The sequence below is a fragment of the Mytilus edulis genome, chromosome 7 (assembly GCF_963676685.1).
Source record: "Mytilus edulis chromosome 7, xbMytEdul2.2, whole genome shotgun sequence".
Lineage (NCBI taxonomy): Eukaryota > Metazoa > Mollusca > Bivalvia > Mytilida > Mytilidae > Mytilus > Mytilus edulis.
Window position 1 is genome coordinate 31,567,231 of NC_092350.1, and position 13,465 is coordinate 31,580,695.

Below are 13,465 nucleotides of genomic sequence, written 5' to 3' on the forward strand. Positions count from 1 at the left end.
AACCCTCTGGATCCGCCACTGCTAATTATTTTTACCCAACATCTGAATGGAAGATATTTTATAGCACTACATGTATTTGACTTTAAAAAATTATGAAAAAAAATTAAAAAAATATTGCTGCAAAGAGTCAAGTAAAGATGATAAATTAAAAATTAGTGTGCATAACACTCAACCAAACCATTTAGAACATTTTATTTTAATGCTATAGGTAAAGATAAACAAAAAGATTTATGGATTGCAATTATGATTGCACAACACTGCAACCATCTGATACTAAACATATAAATTATGTTCTGATTAAACTTAGGATAAGACAATGCACATAAGATGTCAGTTTCAATATGTCATATATTTCAGGAAAACAGCTTGAAATCATTTTTACACTCTTAACAAAATGCCATAAAATTGTCCTTTTGTATTAATATGGCAACATATGTAAAACTGAAGAATAAGTCTACAATTGCCTTCAGATTGGAGAGATAATTATGTACTTTATTCAACAGATATTGCCAACCTGTTGCCTCCTAGAATGTTTTTATCACTAAGCATAGTTCCTATTGTAAACTGCAGATAATAAATTATCATGTAGCGTTATGCCTTTTATCATGAAATAATTAACTATTATAATGTAAAAATGATTCCATAATAAGATAATGACCAATTACCACACGGCTATAAATTTGCATGTCACATTGTAGTACATATGTGGGAGTGGGATTAATATTTTATAATCAATATTAATCCAAAAGGGATTTGTTTTATAATTATGTATTGTAAATAAAGCATGTACAGATAAATGATACTGGATAAATGAAAATATGGAACTTTTTGCAAGGTCTTCAATAATAAGCTGATCTCCTCACTCTAGTGCTGAAGTCAGTTCACATTGGTGCAAAAGATTTAGACTTAAAATTCATCTGCATTTATTAAAAAGGTTTGACTTGGGATATATATATATATATATATATATATACGGTAAATTGGGCTTCATCAGTCTGGCAGTATGAACCATGCAGTCTTATTATCATTAGTGTCTATTTGGCTTTGCAGAATATTGAAATATATATATAGCTGAACTGATGGCATTAAATTCAATGCTTCATATTGATAAAGGGTCTCTTATTGGGTTATTCTACAAAACTGTACTATAGCTTGCTAACTGACAAATTTACTCAATTTGGAACATTTGAAAAATTTCGTTCAGTCCCAAAAAGATTTGAGCAAGGTCAGAGGTTTTAAAAATACCTCTCTAACATGTATGCAATAGACGTATTTATACTTGTATGCAAATTTGTCCGCCATTATGTAAAATCACACAAATTCCCCAAAACTTTGACATTACAATATTAAAATTTTGACGTCACTACCAAAAAGTGATTGTTACTTGATGTCTGAAGGTTATTTTGGAGTAGATATAAGGTCATTCATAGAAAAAAATCAGCTAAATACCAAAAGTGCAAATTTGTTTATACATAAGTTAAGCAGCAAAATGAGAAGAAAAAAATAGCATTATAATACTTACTCCACCACCTGATACTAATAAGTCATGGTCTTTAATGTATATAATACTGGCCACATACCTGTAACAGGAAAACATATATCTTATATAATTGTAATGTATTGGGAGCTGTATGACTATTATAAAACTAATGGCATGTTTATAACTTCTAATATAGACTTCATTCTAATAACAAATACCTACTAGACTATCACTTGATGGCAAGAAAATAAAAGAGGGGCAAAAGATACCAGAGGGACTTTCAAACTCATAAATGGAAAAATTTACTGACAACATCATGCATGGAAAAAGACAAACAGACAAACAATAGTTTCCAAAACACAACATGGAAAATGAAAGACTGATCAACACGACCCCCAAGAAAAACTGGGATTGATCTCAAGTGCTCCGGAAGAGTAAGCAGATTCTGCACCACATGTATCACCCGTCATGTTGCTCATGTTAGTACAAACCCAGAAACCCAATTATATTGACAACAAATGACAACTAGCAACTTCTTCCTCTGACTATCAATAGACAACTAGCAATTTTGATAATCAATTGACAACTAGCAACTTTTAACTTTGACAATCGATTGAAATATATCAACTTCTTCCTTTGACCATCAATTGACAACTAGTAACTACTTCCTTTGGCAATCAATTGACAACTAGCAACTTCTTCCTTTGACAATCAATTGACAACTAGCAACTACTTCCTTTGACAATCAATTGACAACTAGCAACTTTTTTTTTGGCAATCAATTGACAACTAGTAACTACTAACTTTAACAACAAATGACAACTAGCAACTACTTCCTTTGACTATCAATTGACAACTACTGACATTGACAACAAATGACAACTAGCAACTACTTCCTTTGACAATCAATTGACAACTACTAATATTGACAACAAATGACAACTAGCAACTACTTCCTTTGATAATCAATTGACAACTACTTATAGTGACGACAAATGACAACTAGCAACTTCTTCCTTTGACTATCAATTGACAACTAGCAACTTTTAACTTTGACAATCGATTGAAATATATCAACTTCTTCCATTGACTATCAATTGACAACTAGTAACTACTTCCTTTGGCAATCAATTGACAACTAGCAACTTCTTCCTTTGGCAATCAATTGACAACTAGCAACCTTTTTCTTTGGCAATCAATTGACAACTAGTAACTACTAACTTTAACAACAAATGGCAACTAGCAACTAATTTCTTTGACTATCAATTGACAACTACTAACATTGACAACAAATGACAACTAGCAACTTCTTCCTCTGACTATCAATTGACAACTACTAACTTTGACAACTAGCAACTTCTTCCTTTGACCATCAATTGACAACTACTAACTTTGACAACAAATGACAACTGGCAACTTCTTCTTTTGAGTATCAATTGACAACTACTAACTTTGACAACAAATGGCAATTAGCAACTTCTTCCTTTGACTATCAATTGACAACTACTAACTTTGACAACAAATGACAACTAGCAACTTCTTCTTTTGACTATCAATTGACAACTTCTAATTTTGACAACAAATGACAATTAGCAACTTCTTCCTTTGACTATCAATTTACAACTACTAACTTTGACAACAAATGACAACTAGCAACTTCTTTTTTTGACTATCAATTGACAACTACTAACTTTGACAACAAATGACAATTAGCAACTTCTTCCTTTGACTATCAATTGACAACTACTAACTTTGACAACAAATGATAATTAGCAACTTCTTCCTTTGACAACAAATGACAATTAGCACCTGCTTACCATTCCTGAGCACCTGCTATCAGGTTGCCCCCAAGTTTTGGTGAGGTTCAAGATGCTCAGTCTACAGTATTCTTTATTGTGTTTTGTTTGTCTTGATATAGTTTTATTATGTTTTGTCATAGCATTGCCAATTTGTCTTTGACATATGAGTTTAATTATCTCCCTTTGGTGTCTTCTGCCTCACTTTCATTATCAACATTCAAGGTCATGACCTTTTCCTGTCGATAATGATTGTAAGTTCGTAACACACTTTTCAACTATAATTTTATGCACAAATATCAAATAAACATATATGTATATGACAGCTAATGACAATTCTACTCATTCTATGAAATGTTATAAGGTAATTTGCAAGTCTAAATTGTAGACAGTCAAATCAAATGTTACTTAAAAATTTACAAAATTTGATGTAGAAATATAATTCCTTTCCATGACTTCTTATGTAAAAACATGTTTTACTTATCTCAGTGTTCAATAAATTTGGACATTGTATGAGTTAAGAGTATCTAATAACTTACTCTGTATGTTTTAAACAGTAACTGTGGACATTATACGAGTTAGGATAACAACTGACTCGGATCTTTTCATCTCTATCGCAAGTTACCACAAATTCATCATTTCTGGCAACAACCTGCAATGGTAAAACATAATATTAACGAGATCTTAAATAAAGGCAAGAAGTTCCTGTAAGCTAATTGTTTTTAAATGTTTGAATAAAATCAAGATTTGATGTTCCAATAAATTATTTCTAATGGCATACATTGATAAGAAGAGTTACTTCCCTTTCAATACATTTTTCTTTTTACAATAATGGTAAGTAAAGATCTCTAAATCCTATATTTGGGGAAATTTTTATGTTAAGAAAATCAGCAAATGAAAACATGGAAATATGGGGCATATATACATGCAATTAAAAGTGCAAAATAACAACACAAGAAAACCAAAAACATATCTAGAATGTCCTTATAAGAGGTTAATTAGTTATCAAAGGTACCAGGATTATAATTAAGTACGCCAGACGCGCGTTTCGTCTTCATAAGACTCATCAGTGACACTCATATCAAAATATTTATAAAGCCAAACAATTACAAAATTGAAGAGCATTGAGGATCCAAAATTCCAAAAAGTTGTGCCAAATACGGCTAAGGTAATCTATGCCTGGGATAAGAAAATCCTTAGTTTTTCGAAAAATTTAAAGTTTTGTAATAACAGTGTCAATACAATATGTTAGTCTCTAAACTATAGTCTACATAAGTTCTGAATAAATTTGATTGAGACTAAAACAGATGTGCAAAAAACACCAAATTTATGAGGAGAAAAAAACCCAAACAAACCATAATATAACAACATCAAGATAACTAAACCACTAACAAGCTTCAACCTTCCTGCCTTATATGTAGGCTAATACTTTAAAACTAAAAATGTCTTAGCCATTCTGTCACATAGATAACTCTCTGGCCTTTTTTTAGCCTTGAGTGAGTTTTAATTCTAGTTCGGAGTGTAGTCCATTATTACTCAACTAGTACACATTTTTGTTTAGGGGACAGCTAAAGCAAGCGTCTGGGTGTGGGAAATTTTTGCTGCGTTGAAGACTCATAAGTGCTCTTTGGACGGGTTGTTGTCTCTTTGACACATTCCCAATTTCCATTCTCAATTTTACTTTAGAGCAAGAACTTTCATCTGCAAGACTGTAATGTACAGAGTTGGTATACAAAGAGTGATATAATGGAAGTGATATGCAAGGCGAAAAAAATATTAATTCAATGAGTCATTTCATGATGAGAGAAAAACATGTAGTTTGCACATTGCTTTTTTATCAATTTGCATGAAACACAGTGAATAATAAAAATTGCAAACATGTTGCATGAAAAAAAACACCTTAATCAACCACTATAAATAATGGTGTCCTACACTATGGAGCATTTTAAACATATTTGTTTGGTTGGTGTATATACCATTTGATAATCACATACACTGTACAGAGAAAATCTTATCCTCTCCCCTATGACATATTTCTTATAGTTTCTAAACGGTCATCATAAATTACATATAAAACATCCATCATCAAATCATATACATCTGTAACTCCTGGGACAAACATTTTCTTCATCAACTTTTTAAGGAAAGTAATATAATTATCCAGTGAAAGAAAATACCTATATAATATTCAAACTGGGTCAATAAATATGTCAAGTTTTGTATTTACCATAATTTCTCACTATTTTTTTTATCATTGGAAGCACCAGAAAAAAATGTCTATGCAGCCAGATGACACCGATCAGTATGTACATTAATGCTATTTATAATAATTAAAGTGTTAGATCCAGCATTGCTCTTTTAACTTGCAAAAAATGTTTAATCTTGAATTACACATGTGGGTGTGATTGTTTCATTTCCGTAACATTGAAAAGTGAAAGGCTGTTAAAGGAAATGATAAATATCGGAATTTACAGCTGAAACCAGTCATGTGGTTACTGATTTTCTTGGCCTTATTTTTCCTAATTTTTTACTGAAAACAGAATTTTTACTAAAAGAATTTCAGTGATGTGCTTTGTAAAATTATTTTGATACAAAACTTAAGGGCATACGATACAGTTACAGGGAAGGTAATGACGTTGCTAACGTAAAATGTTATTTTCGCGACGTCAAACTATGACATATCGGGAAAAGATGCATTTTTCGACTGATTTTTATCATTCAAACTGATTTAATTTGAAAACGAGTGCATGGACCCCTATTTTTTAAAATAGCAATTTGTTTCATTTTGCAAGGAGATTATGTGACCCAAATTTTATAAAACTGTAAATAGCGCAATTTTTTTAATTTTAATAAACATGCAGCAAAAAATGACGTTTTTTCCTCTATTCATGAACATTTGATAAATATAGAGTTATTTCGAAATAAAAATTGCATAATTTTTAATGATAGTTATAAAATACAGAAATTACCGATTATTTAACAAAAAACAATTTGTGTTTATCTTTTAAAGCAAAAAAGTTACGTCGTTCTTTCGAATTAGAAAATACGGACACAAATCTGAATTTTGAGCAAATATACAAAATTTCGACCTCATTTTACTCAAAAAGTAGCTCATGAAGGTATATTTTTTATGACATATTTGATTTAATCAGGTAAAAAATAGCCTATATGCAAATTTTCATCAACTTGTAAATACAGGTTCAAAACTGTATCGTATGCCCTTAAGCAAGAAGCTCAATCTGGAATCATAATGTGTCACAATAAATGTTATTATAAGTTAAGATCTATACATTTTGGTAGATTTTCAAATGTGTTTTGGACCTGTAATTCTAACAGTGAAATACCATAAAATATTAACTTTCAAATTTGTTTTATGAGTTACTTTGATTGTATTTACTTCATTTTGAACAATAGGGTCCTTAGTGTATCTATGCTGTTTGTCCCAAACATAGTATTCTTTGGAATGTTATTATATTGAAACTATAAAGACCATTCATTAGAACTTTTGATTTAACTAAGGTCAGGGAACAGTATTAAGTAAATGGGCTACTGATTCTGGAAAAAAATTAGCATACAACTTTAGCGTGTTGAATTATTTCTGAAAATTGAAAAAAAAATAATGCATGCATCTCTTATATTTTCTGAAATAATACTGATTGAATTCTTTTGGAACAGGTGTCATTTCAGAGTTTTACTCATTGTTGAAGGCTTTACAGTGACCTATAGTTTTTGATTTCTATGTCCTTTGGTTTCTTTTTTGTCAGGAGAGTTGTATCATTGGCAATCATACCATATCTTATTTTTATATTAATATGGAAAGTTCATAAATAAGCAAAAAACGTTTATAAAGTCTTAAAATCTTCAATTTCAAATACATAAACTGTTTAAATGATTTTAAAATAATTCTATGGTCAGCAACTTCCTTTTCCATGTATAGACCAATCTGTTACCTTGTTGGTAGTGAAACACATCAAACATTGATGTTTAAAGACTACACTGCAATGATGTTACGATCATTTCAACTTTTTTGGGTAGCCCTATTATTTTTTTCCTCATTAAACGAAAATTTTGTACTTTTCCAGTATTACACCAATTAAATAATTTATCAGGAAAAGACATACATATTAAAAATTTAGAGTCAAATGCACGATTTCAGAAAAATAGCTATTGTCTACTGCAGATGGACCAAAATATCATAATTAAACGAATCATTTTGAAATCCACAAGTAAATTATAGTTTTGATTCCTAGATAGTCTGTTTTTCTAACTTTGCACATCATGACATGCAAGTCATACAAGAGGGACGAATAATACCAAAGGGACAGTCAAACTCATAAATCTAAAACAGACTGACAACGCCATGGCTAAAAATGAAAAAGACAACCAAAAAACAGTACACATGACACAACATAGAAAACTAAAGAATAAACAATACAAATTACATCAGAAATCTATGCAGTGCTTGGATCAATAAACATTTTCTGTATGATTTATCAATCTAGTGGTAACATCAACTTATTGTCAGGGTCAGGGGGTCAAAATAGAAAAGTATGGTCCTACATTTTAAAAAGAAGTCTGTTAAAATTATTGCATTAGCTTAATTCATCTTTGTGAACAACAGAGAAAAATGTCACATAATATGACTTGCCCAACCTCAAGGTTGAAACAGAAAATAAGTAATATCAGAACTCTCCTATTAAGTCTCCTAAGGACTTATAGTACACATAAGATAAAATGGCAAGGGACCAAAATAGTATGTTCAACTTTAGATATACTGGTGGAAAAAAGAACAATAAGTGGTTCTGGATATATACCATATATAAAAGAAACTTAAGATTTCTTTACAGTATGTGGTTTGTTTATTGTAGATTAAGGTCAAATGGCAACCCATAGTTGCTTATTTCGATATCATTTATTTCTGGTGGAGAGTTGTGTTATTGGCAATCATACCACATCTTTCTTTTACTTATATCAAAACGAAAGAGATAAATTACTTATGAAATCATCTTGTTCATGCATAGCTTATCAAGATTTTTTTAATGTTTCCAAATCCCTACTGTATCTGTAGAATAAAGAAGATAATATATGTTAATGAGACAGCAACCAAACAACAACAAAAACATCTCAAAGATTTACGTCTGAAAGCACCATATAACCATTGACACCTTTTCTTTTTGAAACTGCTACCTTTTAAAATGTAGAATAGGTTCTTAGTTTTCATAAAAATTCCTACAATGGCCAATAATATCAATCTCATGTGTTACACATTCACACATCTACCATGCATTTATCTAATACATTGTAATTAGATCAGTTTCCAACTTTATGCAAGATAAGACCACCATATTTAGTCTAGAGAATTACTGAAATGTATTCCCGTAATTCTTATGTAATAACCTGTACCTACCGGTAGGCTAATATAGCTTAGAAATGTTTTTTATATACCAGCCAGGAAAATTCAAAAGTAAAGATATGTCTGTGTTGACTGTGATAAATAACCCTCTGTATTTTCCTGTGCTGCATTATATAAAGCCTCGGAGAGCAATGAAAGTTAAGACTCATGAAAATACATAATTTTAGTGCTTTAATTAAGTTTATTCTTTTGTAATATATGATATCCCTTCAATAAAAGTGGCATTCTATATGAAATTTATATGACGCTCTTTATTCTTCAACAAAAGGAAAACCGTTACAGCATTTCATTTAAACCTTAAACATGTCTATCTAGGGATTCTAGGAAAAATCAATAGTTTTTTCGCTACACGTTGATGTATCAAATGAACCATTTCTAATGTGTTATTTACAACCATTTTATAGCTTCAACTATTTTTTTGTCTAAAAATTGTTTTTCTTTTTCCGTTTTACTGTTTCCTTTTATTCAAAACAGCTCTATGATATCTGAAATCACAAATTCATTTCTGAATTTGTAAATATTAAAATATGTTTATTTTCAGGAGAACAGAAAGTTTTCCATCCCAGTTGATGATTGTTTTGTTTTTATTAGAAGCTGTCATACATATGTATGAGTCAGAGAATAGTTAAGTTTTTTCAAGGATTGGTGATGTATAAGGCAATAAACAGAGTGAAAGTCATTGTATTCTTGAATTCTTTCATATTTTTCATGTCAAGGCCTTTTAAAGCAGACTATACAATATGAGTTTTTCCCATTGTAGAAGGCAGTACAGTTGTCTACAACTGCTTACAACCACTTCATGTGAACTTTGGTATAAAGTTGTCTCATAAGAAATCATATCGCATACCTTATTTTTATATTCAGCAGAAATTCTCAGTATTCTTCAGCATTCTGTTAGATCCACACTATAAATTATAATTCCCATTGAAAATACATTCTTTCATCACACACTTACAGAATAGTCAACAATATCAAAAACTAGCTTTGTTAAGTCTTGCAATAGTTTGATATTTGCGAAGGAAAAAACCACACAGATTTAAAGAGAACAAACTTAATTAGGTCAGAAATGATTTCAGAATGTGAGTCTACAAGGGTCTAACAATTACAAGAGGTAAAATAAGTAAATAGTTTGTTATGCTCATGCATGTTTAAACTATACAAACACCAAATACAACAATGGTGCGCTCATAATACAAACACTTCGCAGGAAGAACACTACATAATACAAACACTTTACAGGAAGAACACTACATAATACAAACACTTCAAAGGAAGAACACTACATAATACAAACACTTCGCAGGAAGAACACTACATAATACAAACACTTCGCAGGAAGAACACTACATAATACAAACACTTCGCAGGAAGAACACTACATAATACAAACACTTCACAGGAAGAACACTACATAATACAAACACTTCGCAGGAAGAACACTACATAATACAAACACTTCACAGGAAGAACACTACATAATACAAACACTTCGCAGGAAGAACACTACATAATACAAACACTTCACAGGAAGAACACTACATAATACAAACACTTCGCAGGAAGAACACTACATAATACAAACACTTCGCAGGAAGAACACTACATAATACAAACACTTCGCAGGAAGAACACTACATAATACAAAAACACTTCGCAGGAAGAACACTACATAATACAAACACTTCACAGGAAGAACACTACATAATACAAACACTTCGCAGGAAGAACACTACATAAGTTTTAAAGCCACCAACACAAATCAATTCACCAATAAGATGTGTTTGTGTCTGAACTCACTAGCAACATGTTTTCATGGCCTTTTTCAGATACCAGAATAGTCATCAGATCTGTAATGTTACTGATTGTGTTTGTGTCTGAACTGACGAGCAACATTTCTATTCTTCTTTAGATACCAGAATGACAACAGCTATCCAGAATGTGTCTTCTAACTAGATCTTAACATGAGAGCATGACTTGACAACAGTTACCTAGAATGAGTATAACAACAGGATAAGATGACCCAACAACTCTCCAGTATGAATCTACTTACTATATCTAACACCATAGATAGATGACCTAACAGTAGCTCTCCAGCATGTGTCTCATCATCTATACAAAATCGGTAGGCATCTCCTGTCTTGTCTGAGAGTAACACATACTTTTCATCACTTGTGAAGGTCAGGGATGTGCATCTTCTTGGAACTGGTCTAAAAATATAAAGAGAAAAAGATATAATTCTTGAAATGCTATCAAAACATACCTACTAACAGAAGAAAAATTATTGAAAACATACATCTCTTTTGACTATGTTCAAATTTCAGAGATGGGTTATCTCCCTTTGCATGATTATCATAATGCATTCTATAGAAATTACACCTACTTACTAAATTTCTTCAGACTCTTGTTTTCTTGTGTGTCATGAAAAACTAGATATTTTTAAATGTATTAACCAAACATCTAGTTTTTGGTTTTGTTATGTTGTTAGATTACTGTCTCATAGATAACCTCAATTCTAAATAAGCAAAATTCAAGAACTACATAATTTCAAAAGAAATTATACAAATTAAAGGGTTAAACACTTGCAGTATATTATATGACTAAATAACCAAAGCAAATGCTTAACTAAATTAAAATAATTGATGATACATCAACATCTATTAGCAGTATATGCTCAAAACTGCTTCATACCCTTTTAAACACTTCATGCTATAAACAATGGATCAAATTTGAGACACTATATATCAATTTGGATGTCTATAAAAAGGCAATACATATTTAACAGATAAAATGTGTTTTTTCACGGTTGTATCTATGTTTGGATGACAAACGAAGCCACAGACATATCATTCTTACTGTCACATTCACAATCTATCAAGCTAAACCAAACATACATTCAAGCATCTAACTGAAGTCAACTTAAACGTTTGACTGATGCAGATTACTGTTCTTGTCAGCAGACAATGTAATCAGCCATTTTTTATTATTTGAGTTATACAAGAACAGTGGGTTAATACCATTAAATAATAGTATATTACTGTGTTATTTTTTCTCATGATCGTAAAATGTCAAAAGTTCAGCATTAAGAAAAGTAGGAGGTGACAGCTGGATGAGATTTATAAAAACAATTATCCCTCAAAGTTGGGTCTCTTCATGCACTTGCATATATTCCCTTATAATGGAACAAAGCATTCATTTTCAAGGGCAATAGCATTGTCTTTTCTAAATTTTGAGTAATTCATTTTCATTTTCAGTATTTTCACTATGGAGCAAATCAGTGTCAACAGTTACCAAATCAAATCAAACCTTATTTATGCATATCTGTTGTTAATCTATCATATATCTATTGGTAAATTTTGATATATTTGTTGGTTGCTAAACATCCAGTTAAAAATATAAAATGCAAATTGGCGGAGAACAGAGTTTAAAACTAATTAAATAAAACATGTTTTTAATAGCTGAGAAGATGTCACTAATGAAGAAGAAATGAAGAAAGTACACTAAAGGAATTTTGTTAGACACTTAGTAATTACATTTGTGTATAAACAGCATAATAATCAGATCGGCTCATCGAAAATGTCGATCGTTTATTTACTTGCAGCTAAAATCTGATCAAACTTATCGTACATTAATTAAAGAAATAGAAGTTGGAAGATTGATACAGAGCCATCAATCAGGCATAGCTTTTTGTCTGATCAGCACACTCGGAGGTCAGCCATGCTATCCACTTTTTCCATTTCATCTCCCCAATACATGCCATTCAAAATGCTCGTAATTTATATAAATCAAAATCTTATTAACCATCATGGCATACAAAGGAGTTTGAAATTTATTTGTTTTATTTTTGTGCATTTTCATTGTATATTTGTCAGAAATGTCATGTAATCTTCATTCGTCATTTAATTCCAAGTGGGTGGGTGCCAATCAAATAAAAAAAAAAGAAGCTCCAGACAACTGCATGAAAATAATGCTCCATCCTTTAGGTAATATACAACTCTGTTAGTTATTATTCCACAGAATTTCAGATTAGAAGCCTCCTTTTCACTTACATTAATTGATTGATTGATTGTTGTTTGCTTAGCCTTCATTTTCATGTTTACATTTAGATTGAATCAGTTTCAATAGAGTTGGACTAATAAATAAACATACATAAAGTACATTTGTGCAGTTATCAAGAAACCACAAATATATCAAAACAAGATTTTTTTCTTGTGCAATTGTGCATGAAATTTTATTTAATAATTCTTTATCATCTTCGCTATCATAATTACGAGTAAATTGTTTAGTTTTTCTGCAATCTGTTTCTATAATTGGTATATTGTTTGAGACAACTCCTCTATAAATAATTCAAGCTAGTATTTTGAATACATATCAGTAAAGCCCACCAGCATTATTTCAAAACTTCAACCTAACCCACCAGTATATTTGATTCCTGAACATTTATAATGATAAAGAATTAAAAGTACACACTCATTAATGTTTCATATATACAGCATGTATTACAAACTGTTTAAAATTACAACATTTTTTAACAAGATATACCATCTATTGTAGTCAAAGTTCCCTACTGTCTGATCCTCTAGTTGAAAAACTATATTTGTCTAGATATATTTTGGAAACCGCTTATCATTTCATCATTTTTGACATTCAGTTTCAGATTACTGGAATGACATAGTTTTAACATTCACTCAGTAAAATATGAAAACCATACAATAAATTGCATGCGTGCACAGCGCTTTTCCGAGTTTATCTTCATTAGGCATGCTCAAAGTCAAATAT

General features: G+C 30.8%; 1 protein-coding gene across 1 annotated transcript in view; it reads right to left on the reverse strand.

Moving 5' to 3' along the window:
* The window catches only part of LOC139481261 (tRNA (guanine-N(7)-)-methyltransferase non-catalytic subunit wdr4-like), a 65,040-nt gene that overhangs the window by 14,112 nt on the left and 37,463 nt on the right, over window positions 1-13,465 (reverse strand). Inside the window, exons 4-6 of the mRNA XM_071264441.1 lie at window positions 10,740-10,896; window positions 3,816-3,928; window positions 1,523-1,580 (exon numbers count right to left, since the gene is read on the reverse strand). Of these exons, the coding sequence (XP_071120542.1) occupies window positions 1,523-1,580; window positions 3,816-3,928; window positions 10,740-10,896 (328 nt within the window). The remainder of the gene's footprint in view (window positions 1-1,522; window positions 1,581-3,815; window positions 3,929-10,739; window positions 10,897-13,465) is intronic.